This window comes from Trichoderma asperellum, chromosome 2, assembly GCF_020647865.1.
Source record: "Trichoderma asperellum chromosome 2, complete sequence".
NCBI classification, from domain to species: Eukaryota; Fungi; Ascomycota; class Sordariomycetes; order Hypocreales; family Hypocreaceae; genus Trichoderma; species Trichoderma asperellum.
In genome coordinates, this window is record NC_089416.1 from 6,026,631 (window position 1) to 6,048,554 (window position 21,924).

The following is a 21,924-nucleotide window of genomic DNA, read 5'->3' on the forward strand; positions in this document are numbered from 1 at the left end:
CGTCGCTGGAGCTTTCGGGATGCGGCACTGCGGCGCTAGAGTTTTAAGGCGGTGGTATCCGAAGGCGGGGCCGGGCCATGGGCCGAAGTGCCGGGTAGGGTTGATTACACGGACAGCATGTGTAGAGGCATACAGTAAGAAACGAACGGATGATGGGGATGATTATACTATACTATACTATAAGGAATACGGGGTACGGGGTACGAGGCACGATAACGAAAGAGTAATGAAAACGTTGGATTTGCATATTCATGCCGTTCTATACATGTACATGTATATGACGTTTTTTTTTTTTTTTTTTTTTAAATCTTCATTTGGTATAATTCGCTATTTAAACATGGATGGAAAATAGGGAACAAACATCTCTCCGTTGAACAATATCGTCAAACAGAAATAAAAAAAAAATCAAGCGCATATTCCTCATGTATCTTCCCCCCCTCTCCATTATATACAGTCTCGTCTATCAGAATTCCCATATCAAACTAGTAGTGGTAGTAAACTCCCCTCTTCAAACAAAAAAAAAAAAAGAAAAGAAAGGAAAAGAAAGGCTCGAGCTGTGATTCTGTATTTTTAATAACCCACCATCGCTTTCTTCGTAGTCGGAGCTTGAAATAAAAATAAAAAAAAAATACTCGCCTTACTTCCGTCGCTCAATGGTTTCCATAACAACCGTCTCGCTGTCATTCTCCATCTTTACCCGTGCCATTCCGTCTTCCTTCAATCCCAAGCCCGGGTTTCCGAAGCAGAGCATGCTCGCGGCCAAAAACACAAAGACGCCCTCAAGAACAATAAAGGGAGTCTCCTCCTTGATGAGCTTTCCGCTGTATCCGTCCCGCAGCTCGGCAACACGGTAGGCGCAACGGGCCAGGATGAGCAGCGTGGCCGACGTCAGGCCGGTGAAGAAGGCAGTGAGGCGCCAGCCAAAGTTGGAGGCGCGGCCGGATCGCAGGTAGCGGAACATGTAGTCGCCGAAGGAGAGGATGAAGAGGACCAAGACGATGACCTGCAGGCTGAGACCGGCCTGGGAGACGTCGACGCCGACCTTGTTGGAGCCGGTGGTGTTGGCGGACATGGCGCCTCCGGCGGCCTGGAGGACGAGGCAGACGATGTCGAAGGGGATGAAGATGTAGTAGAAGAGCTGGGGCTTGAAGCGGGACAGATCCGGGGCGAGGTAGAGGATGGATTTTGAGAGAGTTACGTAGATGGATGCCGTGTAGAAGACGGGAGCAATGGTGAGGCAGACTGCATCACGACGGTTAGTCTGAAAACGAACGGAAGCAAAAAAAAAATTGGGATAGGGAAGAGAGAAATCGTTCGCCCTTACCAATCTGAATCATGAATCCGGGGAAAGAAAAGGGATTGTAATGAAGCAGGATTCTTCCGACGTATCCGATGATCTCAGTCACGCAGCCGACGAGCATGGGGAAGGTGAAGCCCCAAACCCTCCACCGGAAGCCGAGATAGAAATGGACCAGGCCGACGGCGCCAAATAGGGCGGCAAAGACAATGTTGGCGGCGAGAGAGGGCTGGTAGCTCAGGATGCTCCATTCCACGGGGCAGTTGTGAAGGTTGCACGTCACATCGTGTCCGAATGTGATGATGGGGTCGGGAAGGGGTTCTGTAATCATCGAAGACATGGCGAAGGCGGTGATGAGTGATGATTTGCTTTGACACACGTCGCCTTTTTAGGTCTTTTTTCTTGTTTCTTGGTGTTTGTTGGAGGTCGAGGGTGGTAGAGGGCGTGTTGGTATATATGTACGTGTGATGTGTATTATCACCACTGAAAATGGGTATAACAGAGACTCTCCGGTCCAAAGGGGGGCTACCAGCTCCCTTTATTGTTTTGAACGACAAAGACAAAAAAAAAAAAAAAAAGAGAGAGAGAGAGAGAGAGAAATACTCAGCCTCAAACTAGGTAGATCCGCGTAATTGGCTCAAGGCTCACGGCCCCATAGTCGCTCGCTCTCGCTCCCGCACGTTTTATCTATCCACATCTTGGACAGAAACGAGCACTTGTTATGCGTCATCACCGGCAAAGCCCTTATCAACAAGCCTCCCTCCCCTCCCACCCCCCCCCCTCCGCTTGAACGATCTTACATTATCGTCCTCTGCTGTATGTCCAGGCCGGCGGGATGGAGCCAAAAAAAAAAAAAAAAAAAAAAAAACACGCCCGGGGCCCGGCCTCAGCCATTGGGTAGGGCTTGGCGGTTCACCAAGACGGCCGAATCCTTGCCGTGCCAGGGACGATACATGATACATGGCCGCCGAAGGCCGCTTAGCAAGCGAAAATCGGGTCCTGAGTGTCGATAATATCACACGTATAGACCCAGCCGGCAGATCGCACCTTGCAGAGATGCCCACAGGACGAATGTTATGCCCTGATTCATAGAGGCTGACCAGGAGCTGGTCAGGCTGAGCAAAAGAGAGACTGGCTACGGGTGCTGTCTACCAACACAAACAGGTGCTGGGCAAGGGGGGCCAGGGGTGGAAAACAATACACCGCTGTACATCAATGCAAGCTGTAGATGGTGGCAGACTGGCGGTGCTTCCTTTCCGTATTGGAGGGGGCTTAAAAATAGTATGTAGTGGCCTGGTCCCTGTGGCAGCTCCATATTACATGTGCCATGGGGGGGTGGCAGGCAGAGGCTGACAACTAGACCTTAGCAAAACCAGCTGTTGAATAACAAGGGAAAAGAAGAATAAATACATTTAGCGCTACAGGGATATATGGAGCGTAATATAGCTTCAAAAGTAACTTTATTAATAGAATAAATTTAACAGTTTTTTTTTTTTTTTTTTCATTTACTCTTTATTCCATCTCCCCGTTCGTGGTCAATTGTCCCAAGAAGCTTAACATCTAAGCCACGCCACTGCAATCAGCGCTTCAGCCACACACGTAACGCTCGATATCCGAGTGCGAGACGGAGCACGGAGTTGAAAAACGCCCAAAGGATCGCGGGAATGACGCGGCGCGGGGCCTGCGGGCGGTTAAAGGAAAAAAAAAAAAAGAAAAAGAAAAAGAAAAAAAAAAGCGGATCTTGTAGCGCTGTTTCAAGGCTCGGACTTTTATTTTATTTTATTTTATTCCTCTTATTTTACTATTTTATTCTTGATTATTTGCTTTGCTGATGGAGCTGCGTTTCGGGCCCTGGAACACAACACTCGCAGCCTCTTTCCTCTTGCAAGGCTTGAACAAGCCTTGAGATTGAATTTGCATCGAATCCACCCCCTGCGCTGCGCTGCGCTGGCGGATCTAGGCTAGGTATTAGGCCGAGAGAGGACGAGTCAGACAGAAGCGCAGGGCAGGGCAAAAAAGAGTTGGTTGACGTGTGGAAGGGATTGACGTGTTCCCACGCCATCCAACCGCGGTGGAGCTGCTCCAGCAATTAAGCATTGCGCTTTGCGTGTTTACATGATAATGTTAATCCAGACCTACGCGTAGGCTATTTATTTATTTATTTATTTATTTATTATTTATTTGTTTATTATTATTATTTTGGAGGGGGAAAGACACTGTTGAATCCTCTGAAAATCACAAAGTGTGTGTGATGAATAGATGGCTATTCTTCTTCTTCTTCGGTGAAATACATCCCATTGCAATATCGCAATACAGGTCCTGCTTGATGCCTAAATGCAGTCAATGAATCAAACCCGCGCGAAGGAATCACGCCAACATGGCACGCAAAACGTTAGCTCTCAGCCACTCAATATGCCAAACGACTGGACACCCGAACGCATTAAGCATCTCAGCCACCTTTTTTTTCTTTTCGTAAATAACAAACTTTTGCCCATTGCGCGGCCTTAGGGCGCCACATCACGCGATGGCTGCAGCAGAATGTTTCGAAAGGATTTCCCTATTCTAGTTTCGTGGCGTCTAGACAGCCAATACAATAGCACTACCTCTGGCAGGATGAAGTCCGTAGCTCTTTTTATCTTTTTTGCCAAAAATCACAGCAGCAGAGCAATAATGCGGTTAAAAGTATATATATATAAGTCATGACCTGTCATAAATCTTGTATATTCCAGCTCTCCGGTACTATTACCTAGATGCTCCCCTCCACTGATCTCGGCCCTTCATAATACCTAGATACCTACTAATCTAAATATCGGTTCAGTGGGTATGTATGTATGAGTAGATTGCGCTCAGTATTGAGTTGCATCTATGCATACCTCAGACACCCCTCCACCCATCAAGCGTGCCCATCTCCATCTCCCACCAACACGACGAAAGCGAGCATATACAATGTCAAAAGCACTGGAATTCGACCCCCTCACATCAATCCGACGCAGTGAATTACTCTGTAGCCAAGCCTGCGCCAGTTATACCAAGCCAAAGGCTGATATCATGATGCATACCTAGGTATATGATAGATAGGTACGTGCAGTCTTGGCATATAGGATCACCCGGAGTCGGCACAATCCCGCATAAAACTTTACGTCCGGGCGTCTATACTACTACTCAAATTGTATTAGAGCAAAAAGGACGTATGGTACTCCGTATTTGAATTTCATTTGCTGAAAACTTGCTCGTCCAAACATCATCTTCACATACTTGTAGTCTATCCCCCACGAAGAATAGGCTTTTCAGAAACATTACTCAAATCGGCGAATGGTCCGCAGCTGTTGGTTACTTTCATTTCACATTTAACCCAAAGAGGAAACTTTTTTTTCCTCTTGAGCTTTCTAAAGCAAAAAAAAGGGGGGGGAGTGGTCTAAGAATGTCTTATACGGCCGCCCCACGACTCAGCTTAGCCCCTGTTGCGAATCTTCGTTCCATCTCAGCCCACTTCGTCTCATTCACAGGAGAGACACCGAATGTTGTTGCCACGTGGGGTAACAATGCGAACGATGGTGTTTTCTTCTTCTTTTTTGTCTTACATTGTTGCACCTGCGTGGCTGTGGGTTATCGCATGTGCGACACGGTCACTCTACCTCTTTCTTCAACCACCACTTCTGTGAGTCCGATAAAGCCAACCTGCCTGGTACATTGTACCCAAATGCCCCTCCTCTGCTATAAAAAGCATGTCTCTAGTTCACCAAGCCATATTTGGAATATCCATTATCAAACACTTATTATCATATACGCCAGTGTAGCATTTTCATCGCTAGCGCGGGTAGTTGGAAGCCGGCAGTTGGCAGCAATCGACTTGCCGATTCCCGAATTAGGCAATCTGGGTCAATCTCAGGAACACCCCCCCAAAAAACCAACAAGAAAAAAAAAAACTTCCTCGTCCTTTATGGTGCTACAAAATACCGGAGCACGGAGTACAAACAATCATGTTGCCTTCCGCTCCGCTTCGCTGGATGCCGTAATACGGAGCACCGGCGCAAGTGGCCCCCCCGTTTCGTGTCATCTTGAGCTACTATAAAAGGAACGTTTATCGTCTTACGAAGGACAGGGAAATGTACCCGCCCCAGCTAGACTATCGCCCTGATTCATAGCCGCGGACAGGTTGTGTGATTTCTGATTCAAGCTTTTCGAAAAATCACTATTCTTGTTTTAGCAAGGATTTTTAATATGGTATAAAACTCGGTCAGTCAGCTTAACCGAGAATAAGTTTAAATAAGCCCGTTATAAGGAGAGAACTACGCTAGCCAGGGCTATATAGGTAGATACTCGAGAAAACAGCTAGTATAGAAAAAGCTATAGAATTTATACTAGTAATATATACAGCTATATTTTGATATAGTATTTATAGCAGTACCTATGATTACTATAAAGCACAAGTAAGTAAAATACAGCCAAGGTATTCAAGAAGAAAAAAGGGGGAGCTTCTCTATACACTGCACTAACAAAAAGTCCCCCTAGTCAAACATCCAATTGCAATCAGATTCTATGAATCAAGACATAAGAATCAAATCAACTATGTAATGGTGCAAGTGCACCTGATGGACGACTGGCTATTGCAAAAGCATGCCACGCTAATAAAACACGACATCTTCCTATATATAACTTACTTCAGTTCGTTATATTCTAGTCTAACAAGTAAGCAGCATAACCTCGCATGACTCCATCTCACCCCCTTGCGCTCCTACCAATCACACATCGACTCTCACCTATTCCGATTAAATTTCCGTCCCCGTGACATTCCTCTGCCGACTTATTATCCGTTGCGGCAACAAATCGAACCCGCACAAACAAGAACAAGAGCTTGGGCGCCAAGCGGGTACTGAGGAGCCTTAAGGGGTTTTTTTTGTGAGAGATATGGCGAGAGGAAGATGATGGTAAAAGGACCAAAAGAGAACCAGTCATGGATTTAAGCTGCTGGTGGGTGACTCTTTTTGCTTGAAAAAAAAAAAAAAAAAAAAAAAAAAAACCTCAGCAGAACTCTTGCTAGAGCATACTTCTTGCCTGATCTCTTACCAGAAAACGCCTCCGCCTCGTAGGTATCAAACAAACAGGGATCGCAGCACGAATATCCACGTACAAAGCAACAATGAGAGCACCATGAGCGTGGGGCTGACCTTAGCCTCTGAGTGCGTGGATAGCTAGTAGCAGCAACTACTTTGTGTGTTTAAAACCTCCTCAGTCCCTATTTCTATTTTATACCAGCTCGTGCGCTTCGCGAAATGAGCACCCTCTAACAAACGTCTTGCTCGTTTTACACTGATTTTATGGTGCCATTTCTACTGTTTTCAGAATCTTTACAAGTCCCGATTTCTACCATGATACCACAGCGCATAACAGTGAGATTTGGGCAATGAAATTTATAAAGGTAAAAAATATTCTTGAAGAAAAGGCTAAGAAAAAGCACAGTCGTTAAATAGTTTGATATCTCAGTTCGTGACCAAAAAAATGCTTCGTTCAAAAAAGACATCCAGGACAGGACCCGCAGTCGGTTGTCTGACGAGATCGTCCCCGCGAACGCCCGCGCGATTAGAATATTAAGTACACACTCCAAGGGGGTATAATCCCATGTTTGCCGTAAAACTCTAGTATTATTGAAAATAAGTTCTAGTCCAACTCTCTGTACATGTCCAACCAGATCTCAAGAGGGATGCCTGTCGTGTGTATGTTGCCATGTCCCGCAGGCCTTTTAACTCAAGAAAAAGTTACAAGGAAATGATTTAAGCAAGGAACAGAGCGACGGCACCGGCAACGGCGGCGAAAGCGGCGGAGCCAGTGAAGGAAGCAGCGCCGTTAACGGGAGGAGGAACAGAGCTAAATAGAAACAGTCAGCATATATGCCATTACATCTGAATATCAAAAGGATTAAAACTCACGTTCCGTTGCCAGCAGGGCCAGTGGGCTGAGGAGGAACAGCACCAGTGCCAGAGGGAGCACCAGCACCGGGGTTGCCACCAGCAGGGGCGGTAGGGCAAGGGACGGCAACGGTCTGGTACTCAACAGAGGTCAGGACGGTGGTGTAGCTCTTGGTAACGGCGACGACGGAGCTGCCGGGGCACTGAGCGGCGGCGGAGCTGACGGGGGCACCGCCAGTGGGAGCAGCAGCACCGCTGGTGGGGAGCTGAGCCGGGATAGAGACGGCGGGGACAGAGACGGCAGCGGCGGAGCTCTGGGGAGCGGCCGGAGCAGAGTAGGGAGGAGGAGCAACGACAGAGCTGTAAGGAGCAGTGCCGTTGGACCAGACCTGAGTGGTGGGAGCAGCGGTGGGGTAGGCAGAGACCGGGCCGACAGCGGTGGAGGTAGGGACAACCTCGGTGGAGAGGACGGTGCTGTGAGCCGGGCAGTTGGTAACCTCAGGGCCGCAAGAGGTGATGGTGTGGACGTTGGTCACGTAGAAGGTAGAGGTGGTCAACGGGATGTAGTTGGTCTGGACGGAGGTGGTCTGGTGGCGGGCCGGGCAGTTGGTGATGGAGGCAGCACAGGCAGTGATGGTGACCAACTCGGTGGTGTAGTCGGTGGAGACGGGCTCCTGGGCGAGGACCGAGGTGGCCAGAACAGCAGCGGCGGTGGTGAAACGCATCTTGAATGTTTTTTTGGTTTTGGTGGTTCTTGAAGAACGAAGTAGTTTAGTTTGGGTTGAAAGAGTGGATGAAAGCGTGAAGCTTCGTTTGCAGTTGTTTTGAAAGAATGGACGACCGAAGTCAAGAGCGAGCTGGCGATTATGCTTAGTGGGCTGGAGAGAAAAGAAGGGAAAAAAGAAGATGATGCTCGACCGAGCGTGGCCTCATATTAATAGGCATATCAACATCGACCGTGAGCTCTTTGCGAGCGCTCGCCTCGCTCCCTCCCATTGGATACCCCGGGAAATTGCGTCCAGAATGGATGTCCATCTAGGGGGTTCCTGAGTGGATGTCTGGGTGGAGATGCATGTCGCGCCAGTTTCATCCACCTCTTAGAATGCCCAAGATGGAGGGGTCCACGAACCATCCCGGGCGCAAGACTAGCCAACCCCTGTTGTGATTTCTGCAGGTACAACATCGCTCCATACTGTGCGCCAAACGGCCAAGGCCAGCGTTCGAATGAGCGCATGAGCAGCGCGAACCATGATGCTTGTTTGCGCTCCTGCAGCGGCAACAGATCAGCTCGCCATTGAACATGACCCTTGTTTTCCCATGTCTTGGGCCATGCTGTGCCAGGTGCTCTGTACGACGTAGACCTGCCATGGCAGTGAGCGATTAGGTAGCCATGGATGGTCAAGAGTGCGTATGTATTGTATTGCCATTCAATAAGATAGGCGGGGAGGCATTTAACAGTTGCAGCAGCTTGAGAAATGTATACCTACTCTAGTTATCTTGTTAGGCCAGTGCTAAAACTCACCGTCGTTAATGATTCAATTAAGAGATACGTGCCTTCATTTCAACCTTCTAAATTGGCATTCGTTTATGAGCTGGAGCTTCTTCGGCAGCAATACCGCCTTTGGAGATAAGACGACGGAGTACGCGAGAGAGTGCCCCCCCTCGACTCTGTGCTAGTCACCGGCTTCATCGTTCCGCTGGCCAAAAGTTTGAGCATGCTTGCATTTAATCTCTGGAACCAATAGTCTCAATTCGTACCTGTATTCCACACGCTCTGCACGGAGTACTCTGTGCTATTATTGTACAAGCATCGCCCTTCCAAGGCGCTTCTAAAAGCGACACCGCTGAGGATCTTGGCCGATCGCCTCGGGAGGCGGGCCTCTGCGCCTGTGTTTTCGAAGCTCGGTCTCAAGTTGATCTTTTTGTGGGCTTTAAGAGGACTGCCTTTGATGACAAGTGTTGGCTGGCCTGCAACAAACCCAGCAGAATACGCAAGGAGAAAAGAAGGGGCCCGGCAGACTGCTAGGACTTTCATGAGACTGACCAGATTGGCGAAGTTGGCTCACCTTCACCACCGAGCAAGAGAAGCATTTGAGGCCGTCTGTCATAACAAAGTAGCAGTAGAAGCGAGTACGGAATATGCGAAATTTCATTCTCCAGGGATATTTCCAGTGCCCAAACATGAAGGTAGTACTACTACTAGCACTTGCGCCGGCACCAGCAGTGCCTGTATTTGCTTTCATCTATACTGCCAGGGGATGACAACGAAGGCATCCAGCCGTCTAGCCCAGCATCTAACCTTCCTTTCCCGGACATCTCTTTAAGCGGCAGGGACGTCTTTAGACGCTATACCCAGCCCAAGTTATTCTCATCATAGCACCTTGCCTCTTGAGTAGAGAGTGCTGCAGTGTGCTGCTGTCTATAAATCTGCGCGCTTGGAATACATCATAAGTTCAGCCATTGAAGTCAGTGATCTTCATTTCCTCATAGGGGCGGACATATACTTATTTATTGTTCGTGTTAGTCTGCTTGAGCCATTTCTTGGCAAAGTTCCAGATCTTTCCAAACAAAACAGCATACTGGTACAAGCGATGCCATCGTATGCCAGGGGCAATTGGCCCCTGTCATTTAATGCTTGCAGCACAGAAAGGAATGAGTGCAGGCACCGGTACCAAGTACTGCCAGCAGCCCCCACGTATACCGTATTGGCCGAACACACTTGACACGTTACAGCACGGCTCTTCTACTGTACCGCACGCAATGCCATACTTGTAGTGTGTAGTGACAGGTAATATGGCCTTCGTACATAGTAAATGAAGATTGCACATTTGCCACACACTATCCGTACTCACCATAGTACCTAGTTGCTCCATATTTGTGTCCTTCGTTCTCCTGCTAGGGCATGCCAGGTCTCTTTGCTGACTGAGTGGGTCGTCAGACACTTTTCGAGCTTAGAGTGCTGCTAACATCAACCGAGTAGGAGGAATACTCCTGGGTAATAACAGTCCTGCTCCGTATCAGTACTCATGCCAGAACAGAGGCTTCTGCCAATCCAAGCATCCTTCTAGAAGAAGGCGTTGCAAGGGGTGAAACAAACAAGCGGTGAAATTCACACTGACAGCATGGATTCGACTAGGCCTGAGTTGGTAGGCAAAAAGGAAAGCCCATAGGCACCGATGTTTTCCCAGCAAGTAGCACAGTTATTGCAGAGTTGAAGTAGAGCATGTCACGGCCGTAGCTGCATGCTGGCACAAGAACATACTATGTACGTGCTCTCTCTGTCTTGCTGCTCAAATGCTGGATATTGTAATCAAAAAAAAGGATGGCCGACACACACACTTGAAGTTGGTCCGTTGGAACGCCACAAGTGCGCTAATGCAGGAACCGCTGTTCACCCGCCCATCTCAGAGAGATTCAAGCATTTTTGTGGCTTGCCTGAGCCAATCTTGCTCGCTGGTCGCCCGCATTTTGTGGAGTCGCCCCTAAGAGCAGCTCTCTTGGTGCTAAAGCAGAGCGGTGATTTGATGTAAATTAGCCGCGGCCACGGAGAGCTGCTAGCCTTTGGTCGCCCATGCTACTCTGAGAAGGTGAAATCGGCGGCATTCGCCTGGTCGAATGAGGGGGATTGCTTTGACGATTATTAGCCCGAAGCTACCTGGAGCTAGCAACACTTGGCTCCTCCTGCACCGAGATGCTGCTAAGGCGAATGGGTGCGGATTGAGGGGTTTGTTGGCCAGATTGGGCACCATTTCCAGAGCACGGACAGGGAACATGACTATGTGCCGTGATGGAGTATTCGTAGAGCGCAGCTTGCTGGTTGTACAAGCAGGGCGATATTGCGGAGGAGGGCAAGCAGGCAAGTTAGGAGAGTGAGGAGATGGATGCGTGGAGGAAGCAGCTGGAGGCGGTGAAAGAAGTACCGCATGCTGGTGCCAAACAAGCTGGCATCGCAGGTGCCCCGTCCAGCGGCATTATTCATACTGTGCGCAGTGGCAAGAGGCCTGCTCTGTGGCACGGCCTAATTAAACCCACTCCATTGATCATCGCATTGGCGCGTATGCTGAATGATTTTATCCGTCAATAGACCCAGCGGCTGCATCTGGTGATTCGTTTTGGCACCCGCTGGCCAGAGGCTGCTCCTGTCGATCGCTGGCAGCGCCTCTGCGCATTGTCTCTCTCTGTGCGTGTCTCGTGTTTTGTCTTCTGCAATGACGTTATGCCAATATCTGCGGCGCCAGCACGCCCAGCTTCAGCCAGCATGGCCTGTGAATTGTCATCTCGCGGCCCAGAATTAAGGTTGATCAACTTCAGCTGTATGAAATGAGAGATGAGATGGCCGAGTTGCAGGTTGGTTACATGCGCACGGTCACGAGGTGGCCAATGTTACAACCACTACCAGCAACAAATTTCGCCTCTTTTAGACTTGTGTCGCCTAAGAGATGTAACAAAGGCCATTAAGTGCCAACAGAAATAGTACTGAGATCGACCTGTCCTCCGGATGTTGATTGGAATTGCGACTTACCTACTTGTACTTTGTTGGTGTTTCGATTCGGCATTTCGTATTCTGATAAGGCCCCTGATTGAATTCTCCTTTGACCTAGGTCCTCACAGCAACTCCCCCGCCCCTCAAAATTCGACATTAACAATAGAGTTTAGTGGTTGAATTCAGCATCAAGGATCAACCAGGCTGCATAGGTGGAAAGATAGACATCGACCTGCCTTCATCATACATGGAGAGCCACATTCATCATAGCTTAATTTCTCTTCGGGAAATTCTAGCTCAAGCTAATTCAAACAGATACTGAGTTTGTTTCTGTTCTAGGGTACTGATGCTCAGTCCTATTGCTGAAAATAGCATGGCAAGCGATGTACACAGCAATGTGCCAAACGATGATCAACCTTAAGCAAGTACCTAGATATAGTCGAGCTACGTCAGACTGATCCATACAGTTTGACGTATAACCGTATCGTGAGACGGCAAAGCCCGAGTCTGCAGTGATCAGCCATTCATGCAGCAGTGACAGATCTGCCCTGCATCCATCAGGTATCTACGATGCCCGCTTTGTAAGCTTAGCTAATGGATAAATCAATGTGCAAAATCTCCAAGTACAGGTTAGATGGTGTGCTTTAAGCTAGCTTGGAAAGCAAGTTGTATGGGGCTTCATTGAATACACACGGAAGAAGTTATATCTAGCATTTATCATCCTCCATGGTCTGAGATGCCCGGCTTTTCTGCCAATATTGCTATCATTGGGTCACGCTTGGACTTATGTAATACCGTGTCAAGAATAGGCATTACCTAGGTATAATAGAATTCCGTACCTAACTTTGCTCATGTAGGGAGTCTTGGGATGCTTCACGTGAGCACGAAATTCAGTAATATTTTAGCAGCTGCAGTGGTTTAATCCGACATGAGTATTACAAACTGTAAGCTGATGTTGTAACGCTCAGTATCGGCATTTGTAGGTCCGCAAGATCTCTACTGCTTTATGAAAACTGAGCCTCTTCTGGGGTTAAATGGTTGAATGACTACTGCCTCTAGGCTCTAAACTTTAGGCTCTAAGGCTCTAAGCTCTAGGCTCCAAGGCTCTCTAGTGTGCAGTCCCTTATCGCAGCCTCACATGTGGTATGGCGATAACCGAATCTGGTGTAATTCATACTGTGATATTATAGCAGATGACTGCGGATAGACACAGTGCCATTCTCCGTGCCCACAGCACGGAATTTGCCCGAAAATCATCCGCACCAAACTTCTTCTCACGCAGCACCCCACATATACCATTTGAGCCTGCACCGACTTTTGAAATAGCGAATAAAGACGCACATTTTGTGTCCGAGCGACGATAAGAGGCTGACTTTGACGTCTGTGGGTTCTGCCTCTTGTTTTCATCACCTTCGATTCACGACCAACGCCCTTTCCAGTCGAACTCGGTACGACAAGAGCACAAGAAAAAAACCTTCCGACCTAGGCATGCCTCTGCGGTAGCCTTGTCGCCGCCTAATAATTATAAGCATGCTGGATGCTGCATGCACAAGGCTGCCAGAGTTATAGCAGCATCCCGTTTTAGCATACATTTCCATTTGGTGTTTTTCTTTGTTTAATCAACTTTATCTCGAGTATGGAGGCCCAGGTACGTCAGTTTACTGCTGCTTTCCTCTTGGCATCCCTGCTCTGCTGCCCCGCCATCGGAGCCTCCTCGCTGAAGCTGTCATGGATTGAGAGAGACACACAATAGAGACGTGATGATCTTTGGCACCCAGCCCCCCAACATCTGATGTGCCTTTTGCTTGCCGTTTGGAGGCTTCAGAGATAGCTAACGCCGTTTGCATTAGGTCGAAAATGCGGTTGAGATTCTGTCGAATCCTACGTCCGACCAGTCGGTGAAAGAGCAAGCATTTGAATATCTGAACCAGCTACGGAGCGACCCGCAAGGATGGCAGGCCTGTACGAATCTCTTTGCCCGGATCCCCCGAACGTCTGAAGTCGTGCGCATGGTGTGTTTGGAGGTGGTCAACTATGCGGTTCATACACAAGGTCTAGATGGAGAGAGCTTGGCGTTTCTCAAACACACCTTGCTGCAGTATGTCCGCCAGTCATACGGAGCGGGTGTCCAGCAGGAGCCGGACCCTGTTCATCTCCAGAACAAGCTTACGCAAACTTTGACATATTTATTCGTTTTTCTCTACCGTGACGGCTGGCAGAGTTTCCTCGACGACTTCCTCGAATTGACCGGCCTTCACCAGAATGTCGACAACGTCTCTGGTGTTCTTTTTTACCTGCGAGTCCTATCATCGGTACACGACGAGATTGCAGACATGCTCCTTTCACGGCAGAGCGGCGATTCCAAGCGAAATACCGAGCTCAAAGACCAGCTCCGTGCCCAAGACATGCAGAAAGTCGCCGAATCTTGGAAGCAGCTCCTTTCTAGATACAGTGGAAATGACGTCGTTATAGACCTAGTCTTGAAAGTTATCGGCAAGTGGGTTAGCTGGATGGACATCTCCCTGGTAGTCAGCCAGGATATGCTTAACCTGCTGCTGCCCGTAGTTGGACGAACGGGTAGCGAGGACAAAGTGCGAGATACTGCCATCGACACCTTGACTGAGATTTGTGGCAAGAAGATGCGTTCGACGGACAAGATGGATATGATTTCGTTCCTCAATTTGCAGGATATTGTCAGCCAGTTGGTCGCCAGCCCAATGCTCAACGATCTCAAAGGCACTCCGCAGTACGATACGGACCTTGCCGAGGCTATTGCTAAACTCGTCAATACCACCGTGGCGGACATTATTAGGGCTCTTGACGATGGCCAGGCCAGCGACGACACCCGGACAAGGGCCAAACAGCACCTGGACGGCTTTCTCCCGCTGCTTCTGCGATTCTTTTCCGACGAGTACGACGAAGTGTGTTCCACAGTCATTCCATCATTGACCGACCTCCTCACTTTTCTCCGAAAACTAGGGCAGCTCAACCAAGATTATTCTAACATGCTCTCGCCGATACTGAATGCAATTGTTCAAAAGATGCGATACGATGAGACGACATCATGGGGTAACGAGGATGAACAAACAGACGAGGCGGAATTTCAAGAACTTCGAAGACGCCTGCAGTACCTTCAAAAAACCATTGCCGCTATCGATCAGAATCTATATATGGACGTGCTTAGCAATCTGGTGGCAACCACTTTCCAGACGCTGGACCAGCAGGGGTCGCACATGGATTGGCGGGATCTTGACCTTGCACTGCATGAGATGTACCTCTTTGGCGAACTTGCATTACCGAACCAGGGTCTGGGTACAAAGAACCAACCATCTACGGAAGCTTCCGAGCGATTGGTTGTCATGATGCAGAAGATGGTCGAATCTGGTAAGTATCAGCGAAAAAAAAGCAGCTATTGCAGCGATGGTACCAGGAATTTGGCTAACAAGCGGATGTAGGAATCGCTAATTTCTCGCACCCAGCAATTGTTCTTCAATACATGGAAATTTGCGTCCGGTATTGTGTTGTTTTTGAAACCCATTCGCAGTATATCCCCCAAGTTCTGGAGAATTTTGTTCGTCTTGTCCACCACAACCATGTTCGCATCAAGACACGATCCTGGTATTTATTCCACAGGTTCATCAAACATCTTCGATCACGTGTAGGAAATGTGGCCGAAACTGTCATCCAGTCCATCGGAGACCTGCTGCCCATCAAGGCCGAGGTACCTGGAGAAGATGCCGACGATGACATGTCGTCGGATGAGTCCGACCACTCAGCGGATGCTCTTTTCACTAGTCAGCTCTACCTCTTCGAGGCTATTGGATGCATCTCTTCTACGCACAGCACGCCAGCCGAAAACCAGGCACTATATGCTCGATCTGTAATGGATCCTCTGTTCCAAGATATGGAAGTCCACCTTCCTCGAGCCAAGGGTGGTGACGCACAAGCGAACTTGCAAATCCATCACATTGTCATGGCGCTAGGTACCTTGGCACACGGCTTTTCCGACTGGACTCCAGGATCGACCGCAGCAAATCAACATGGGCCCCCGGACAAGCTTGTCTCTGATGAATTTTCTCGCGCTGCAGAGGCCATTCTCATTGCACTTCGCGAGCTAAACTCATCGGCGGAAATCAGGACCGCTTGTAGGTCTGCATTCTCCAAGTTGCTCGGCGTTCTGGGTGCTGCTGTTCTCCCACAGCTTCCAAAGTGGATCGAAGGATTACTTTCACAAAGTTCCTCAAAGGATGAGATGGCAATGTTCCTGCGACTTCTGGATCAAGTGGTGTTTGGCTTCAAAACAGAGATCTATGACGTCCTCAACATGTTGTTAACGCCACTTCTTCAGCGCATCTTTGGGGGCCTTGGAGAACCCATCTCTGGCACTGATGACGAGATTCAGTTGGCGGAACTAAGACGAGAATACCTTTCCTTCATTCAGATCATTCTAAACAACGGACTGGAGGGAGTTCTTATTAGTGAAGCAAACCAGGGCTTCTTTGAGCCGATGATTGCTTCTGTTCTCGAGTTGGCAAAAACTTTGGATGGAAATCTTGGCCCGAGCCGATTGGCCTTTACGATCATGGCTCGGATTTCCGCTCTTTGGGGCGGCCCTGACGTTGCCACAATTTCACGAGAACCAACAGCACCGACTGGTAGCCCTAGCCCAGCAATTCCTGGATTCGACCATTTCATCATGGAAAGGTTCCACTCAACGTGCTGGGAAGTTATGCGAAACCCCAGCTTCAAGCCTTCATCCGATGCACAGACAAAACAGGTGCTGACGGAAATTGCGGCATTGGAGCAGATGATATATACTAAAACCGGTAATGTTTACATCCACCAAATGCAGAATGAAGTCTTCCCCAGCTTGGGCATCAACAGCGACGACTTTTTGCGATCTTTGACAACCTCAACGGACAAGAGACAATTCTCAAATTACCTCCAACAGCTGTTAAGCAATAGGTAGTGGGGATTTGTGGTTCACTTGAGATTGATGACTTTATACACAATAGCATAGGCGGTGGTTAGGAGCGGCATATCAAAGTGCTAGATTGAAGCCGTGTATGGACACGACACAGAGTATCATGTGAGAAAAAAGAGGAGGTGGTGTGCGGCATATCATAGAAGCAACACATAAAACTGCAACGTTTATCCCCCTTATGGATTTTTTTTTTAAAAAAAAAATTAAAGACAAAAGAAGATCAGATTTTTCATTTGTTTGGTCCGCGCACATGCGTGGTGGCTTGGTATGACGGGTTTTCCGGTATCTGGTAGGAGGATATGTTGGGTAGGTAGGTAGGAAGCTGGGTAGGATAGCATATATATATAATGGAAATCGTGTAGACGATGGTTGAAATGATAACACGCCTACACTCTCTAGACTCTCCTTGAAGCACTATCTATCTATACGGTAACTTGGAAAAATGTGACTGCCCTCCTATATATATATATATATACAGATATGTTTCAACAGCACTGCAATAAGTAGACCGTATAGCCCTGGCGTATGAGAGCCATGATACTTACTATAGTATGCGTCGAAGCGTATATATAATTTTTCATGCAATCTATGAAAGGCTGCACCTCTTTTATAGTTATCCCTTGCATGGTCCTTTGAATTTCCTATCAAATCTATATTGAAAATACAAATATTAACAACGACGCTGCTTGCTGCCGCCAAGCCAAGAAGAAAGTCAAATAAGATAGTCGAAACGAAGAAAAGAACGTTAAAAAAAAAACGTCCTAAGTGCTCTATCAATTTTTTTTTGTACCTCGACTATCGTCGCCCCATACCTCTATCATATTCTCCTCCTCTTTCTTCCATATATAATACCTGTCTGTCATGAATTATTCACTTCTCTCTATCCGCTTGTTTGTATGAAAGTAGAGCAACAATTAGAATGAAAAAGAAAAAAAAAAAAATAGAAAAACTCGCCCATCGAATTATTTAGATTATGTAGCCTCCACCAGCAAGACTGCGCCAGTCCCGCACTCCCATGGCCTCTTCGAGTTCGACGCACCACCACAGGACTTCTTTCGCCTTTTCCAGCTGTCCATTCTCTTCATGAGCGCGAGCGAGTGCGAACCATGCATCGGAATAATCCCAGCCCGTACCGAGGCGAGTGAGGCCCGATAGTAGTGTAAAAGCGCGGTCACGCGCGGCCAGTCGATCTATAAGAGGCAGATGAGAGGCTTTGTATGGCGCAGGAAGTTCATCTTCGTCCTGAGAATCGCTGCCAGAACCCGCGGCTTTGGATTCCTCTTTCTCATTCTCTTCACTTGGGCTGGGGACTTCAACTGTAGAAGGATCGGAGGCGAGTCCCAAAGGGATATATGGCAGAGTTTTGAGGCCGCCTGATGAAGGTTCAGATTTGGGATGACTTGCGTCATCAAAAATCTCGTGTCCATCCAAAGGTGGAATAGATGGCGTGGGGAGCAGCTTCTCGCTGTAGATATCAAGCAAGATATTGGATAGACCGACAATGGCCCCAGGATGGTCCGGATAGTGCGTCAAGGCCGACTCAAAGTCGGTCCTGGCAGCGTATGGCGTCTGTTTAGCCAACGATATCAAACCCCGCTGAAACGTATGTTAGCAATCCATCTATACTATAAAGTGCAATCAAGAGAGTTGTGCTACTCACCTCAGAGTAAAGGTCCCCCCATAGCTCATCGATACTCTTCTTCTCGCCCCATGCCGGGCCTTTGGTAGAGCCTGGTCCAAGGGAAAGCTCCTTAGCCAAGTCGCTTTCTAGTGTCTGAATCAACTTCTGTGCCTCGGTCACGGCACCTTTGCAGTCCTCCAACATTCCCGCTCGCCGATAGAACCCAGCAATCATCAGCCATACTTTAACTAGAACTGTTGTCCGCTGGCGCCTCTCCTTTTCTCTTGGGAATTGGATAAGAGGTAGCAGCTGAGGCAGTGTAAAGCTGATGTCGATTGAAAGTTCTGAATCGTCAGTCATCCTGGAACTGTTGGTGAGGTTTGAGCTAAGTGAGGAAATTGTCCTTCCTCGGGAGGAGCTTGCCATCCGAGTCTGTAGACGTCGGCCAGATGCTGAGAAGAAGTCATGGCTCTGACTAGCTGAATCGGCATCTCCAATTATCGTAGCTTGATGTGACACGCCGCCTGCACTCGACGATCTACGTCGTTGGCTGCCGCTTCTTGACTTTTTCTTCAAGCTGTTTCTTCTCCCAGACTCGCTCCTGCGTGTCTGAGTTCCCAGACTGCCACTCCTTGACCTTGTATGTCCGTTTTCTGTTGTCACTTGGACCGCTGGAGCGATACTTGCAGCAGCAGTAGTGTGAGACGTAGCAGGGCGAACAGGTATAGTCGAATTTTCTCCCAAATTTTGGTTGCTTGTCTGTCTTGACCTATCAGCTCGCGACCCAAAAATGCTACCCTTGAATGTGCGCGAGGTCCTTGGAGGCTCTGCAATAACTGGGGGCCTGAGTGCCTGCTGTTGTACGTCGATGCTACCGAATAGTCGTGAAAACAAAGTCAACAACTCCAAACTGGCATTCACAGCAACATCTGGCCCTTCCATGAGCTCAACCAAGGCGAGTTGTGTCATCTTGACGTCCATGATATTGATCTTTTCCTCATCGCTCATGTCATCAATGAGTCCTCTTGGAGGCAAGTTTTTATTTTCGACATCCTTGAGATGCTCGCTGCGGAAACGGCTTTCTGTTTTTCCAAAGAGAACGGTTGGATCTTTGAACTGGTCCAAAGCACCTTCACACGCCCTTGCTGCCATTACATAGTCTTGTCGGGCGCTTAAGAGGATGGATAGGAGATGCCACAAGGGAATTAGAGACCTCTCTTGCCAGTAAGGCCCATAGAACAGATTGTAGTCTTCCTCGAATCCATGCACGGCTATTAATGCAGACCTGACAAGCTCTATAGCTGCAGTTAGCTCGCGTCGCTCAGCTAACAAAAGTCCAAGAGCGAAAAAGCTTCTGACATCTTTTGAGCGGCCATACTCGGGAGCTAAAGACCGGCGAAGGCATCTGATTGCTTTGGACTGTATCTCGGCCCTCGACCCAGCATCAGTCGTCACTCGAGACCAGTGAGCATGACTGAGTCCAATAGCTTGCCACGCAAGGGCAATGGTCTGAGGAGGCGGGGCGCTAGCTGGTACTTTGATCTCTTCTCTATCCTCTGCAATCGCGGGGGTGCCATTCTCTTGCAGATTTGAGTGTGGAAGTTTAGAAAGCCAATCTTCTAGCTCGGAGCCCAAATGTCGGGCCTTTTCTGCGGCTTGTTCATGTCCGTAGGAGCATAGGATCATTATAGCCTGTGATATAGTCTCTAACGCGGTCTTGTCGTCGTCCAAACTCGGCTCTAAGTGTCCTGTCTTCGCAACACGAGCTTTGCCCTTTTTGACAATATCCAGATATGAGTCGAGCGCCTTAAACCCTAGGTCGAACTCGGCAACCGATAAGTGGACGAGAAATAAGGATCTAAGAATGGCTGTCGAGTGGTACGTCCTTGTGGCGGCATTGTACAAGGTATCGAGCACGCTACGGCTAAGAAGATCCCGGCCTCCTTGGCCCAGATCTTGCTCACTCCACCCACGGCCACACAATATGGACCAGTTCATCATGACTTGCTTGATGAATGTTTCAATCTCCGCACGCTCTTCATCTGCCCGTGGAAAAGCGGTCTCACCAAGCAGGAGGGCTTGATAGGCGGCCTCCGCACGCTGGATCTCAACTCTCAACTGGCCTCGGGCTGACATGTCTTCCACCATCTTTTCAGCTTGCCCAGGTGGATAAGGTAAGTCGTTCTCCAGGATTCGAGACAAGGCCAGATAGTATTCGTGCCATATCCTTCTTCGAGGCACGGCGCCTTTGAAGCCAAAACCGCCCGTGACGGGGGCTGACATGATTTTCCAGTACCTTGCCCAAGATCGAAAGCTGGCAATGGAATTGGGGTCATCCAATGTAAATTCGTTATTATGAAGCGCTTCGCTAGTGAGCATACAGTGCTCGGTGAGGAACAGCTCCGACCAATACCGCAGCTGCTTACGGATACCATGGCCACACCAGACTCGGTCCAGAGATGGGAGGCCCGCCTGCAGTGCTTCCAGCGCCTGCAATCTGTGGCCATCTCTCATAAGGCAGTTAGCCCTGAGGTAGGCAGCCTTTAAAGCACACACACTGGTCCATTCCGATGCTGTATTGGCCGGGTCGATGTCCGGATATTGATTGTTAAGACTTTTGGGTAGCCGTTCCAGCGCCAGCGCGTATTCTCCAACGACCCAATGCATCCATCCAACACATACCTGGGCCTGGAATCGTTCTTCGGCAGAATTAGTCTCGGCATCAAGCACAGCCATGAGCTTCGGAAGTCTATTGGGGACGTCGAGATCGGCAAGCTGATCGCCGGCGGCTGTTACTTTGGAGATGACGCATTCTGACTCGGCCGTCAACGTAAGGCCTGTGATGGACCAATCGTTGGCAATTAGCTTTCCTGTGTACTCGACGACCGGATCTTGGGGGGCAACGACGCACATTCTCGCGCTGGATCGTGTTTGCGGACCTTGCGAACCAGCTCTGGGACGTCTGCCCAGGTGCCCTCGCAGCGGGCGTCGTCCAGCGATTCAGCATAGCGAGCTGCCTTTGTCTAGATTTGAGGGCAAGAGAGAGATTTAGGTCAGCATCATGGAATTCTCCATCGTTTTGGCGGCAGTGCCTTACAGTCATTTTGCGACAGGCTCAGGGGCGGGACAAAGGGTTCTGGGAATGGAGGCTCGCAGCTGTTCAGCCTCCCCGACGCACGCATACGTGGAGCTCTGGAGCAAACGCGCAAAAACAGACGCTGCCGGTGTCACTGATGGGTTCAGCACAAGCTCTGACAACCAGCGGCCGCGACGCAGAAGAAGGAGTTGCGATCGCAGGCTTCGAAAAAGGGGAGATGAACAACGTCCAAAGGGAGAGAGGCAAATCCTACCCTTGACGTAGTGCAGCGGTCGAGCTGTACGACGACCTAATGCAGCCGGGCAGTGAATGGCCTGCTAAGATTAGGCCACGCTCTAGGTGTGGTCCAGCAAAGCGGCACCTAATTGGCAGCAGTCGAGCGCCTGTAAATTGGCCTGTGCCTTGTGATTGCGACGTGCACTAATACCTAATCCCAATCGCTGCGAGTCCACAGTGGGCCAATCAGCGGCGCAGCACCGAACCCCACGGCGACTGACAAGGTACCTGAACCTTGCCTGTATGGGCAAGGAAGAAAA

The 21,924-nt window shown here is 49.0% G+C and overlaps 5 protein-coding genes across 5 annotated transcripts; 1 reads left to right on the top strand and 4 right to left on the bottom strand.

Moving 5' to 3' along the window:
* Positions 1-308: 308 nt before the first annotated feature.
* TrAFT101_004292 (uncharacterized protein) lies at positions 309-2,008 on the bottom strand. Its single transcript, XM_024898810.2, has 2 exons — positions 1,325-2,008; positions 309-1,242 (listed from the first exon to the last, which is right to left on the bottom strand). Exons 1-2 carry the CDS (start codon positions 1,635-1,637, stop codon positions 638-640), a joined length of 918 nt encoding a protein of 305 aa, XP_024765919.2. The 5' UTR covers positions 1,638-2,008; the 3' UTR covers positions 309-637.
* Positions 2,009-7,068: 5,060 nt separating this feature from the next.
* Positions 7,069-7,928, bottom strand: TrAFT101_004293 (uncharacterized protein; the record flags this gene model as incomplete). Its single annotated transcript, XM_024904799.2, has 2 exons — positions 7,069-7,162; positions 7,225-7,928. The coding sequence occupies 2 exons, from the start codon at positions 7,926-7,928 to the stop codon at positions 7,069-7,071; spliced, it is 798 nt and encodes a 265-aa protein (XP_024765917.2).
* A 961-nt stretch (positions 7,929-8,889) lies between these two features.
* TrAFT101_004294 (uncharacterized protein) lies at positions 8,890-9,356 on the bottom strand (the record flags this gene model as incomplete). Its single annotated transcript, XM_066127124.1, has 3 exons — positions 8,890-8,900; positions 8,962-9,171; positions 9,248-9,356. 3 exons carry the CDS (start codon positions 9,354-9,356, stop codon positions 8,890-8,892), a joined length of 330 nt encoding a protein of 109 aa, XP_065983233.1.
* Positions 9,357-13,004: 3,648 nt separating this feature from the next.
* Positions 13,005-17,081, top strand: LOS1 (pre-tRNA nuclear export protein). The gene is made up of 3 exons (XM_024901630.2): positions 13,005-13,334; positions 13,537-15,070; positions 15,142-17,081. Exons 1-3 carry the CDS (start codon positions 13,323-13,325, stop codon positions 16,653-16,655), a joined length of 3,060 nt encoding a protein of 1,019 aa, XP_024765915.1. The 5' UTR covers positions 13,005-13,322; the 3' UTR covers positions 16,656-17,081.
* A 144-nt stretch (positions 17,082-17,225) lies between these two features.
* Positions 17,226-21,658, bottom strand: TrAFT101_004296 (uncharacterized protein). The gene is made up of 4 exons (XM_024902227.2): positions 21,389-21,658; positions 21,203-21,314; positions 18,331-21,128; positions 17,226-18,266 (listed from the first exon to the last, which is right to left on the bottom strand). Exons 1-4 carry the CDS (start codon positions 21,392-21,394, stop codon positions 17,637-17,639), a joined length of 3,546 nt encoding a protein of 1,181 aa, XP_024765914.2. The 5' UTR covers positions 21,395-21,658; the 3' UTR covers positions 17,226-17,636.
* Positions 21,659-21,924: the final 266 nt, after the last annotated feature.

Bases quoted from the DNA above. Each gene is read 5' to 3' on its own strand.
- LOS1 (XM_024901630.2), top strand. The intron at 15,071-15,141 runs GTAAGTATCAGC...AAGCGGATGTAG, and splicing joins GCAGAAGATGGTCGAATCTG to GAATCGCTAATTTCTCGCAC.
- TrAFT101_004296 (XM_024902227.2), bottom strand. The intron at 21,129-21,202 runs GTGCGTCGTTGC...GGTCCATCACAG, and splicing joins ACACGATCCAGCGCGAGAAT to GCCTTACGTTGACGGCCGAG. The intron at 18,267-18,330 runs GTGAGTAGCACA...CATACGTTTCAG, and splicing joins GGGGGGACCTTTACTCTGAG to CGGGGTTTGATATCGTTGGC.
- TrAFT101_004292 (XM_024898810.2), bottom strand. From the start codon at position 1,637: ATGTCTTCGATGATTACAGAACCCCTTCCCGACCCCATCATCACATTC. The intron at 1,243-1,324 runs GTAAGGGCGAAC...GTCGTGATGCAG, and splicing joins CGGATTCATGATTCAGATTG to TCTGCCTCACCATTGCTCCC.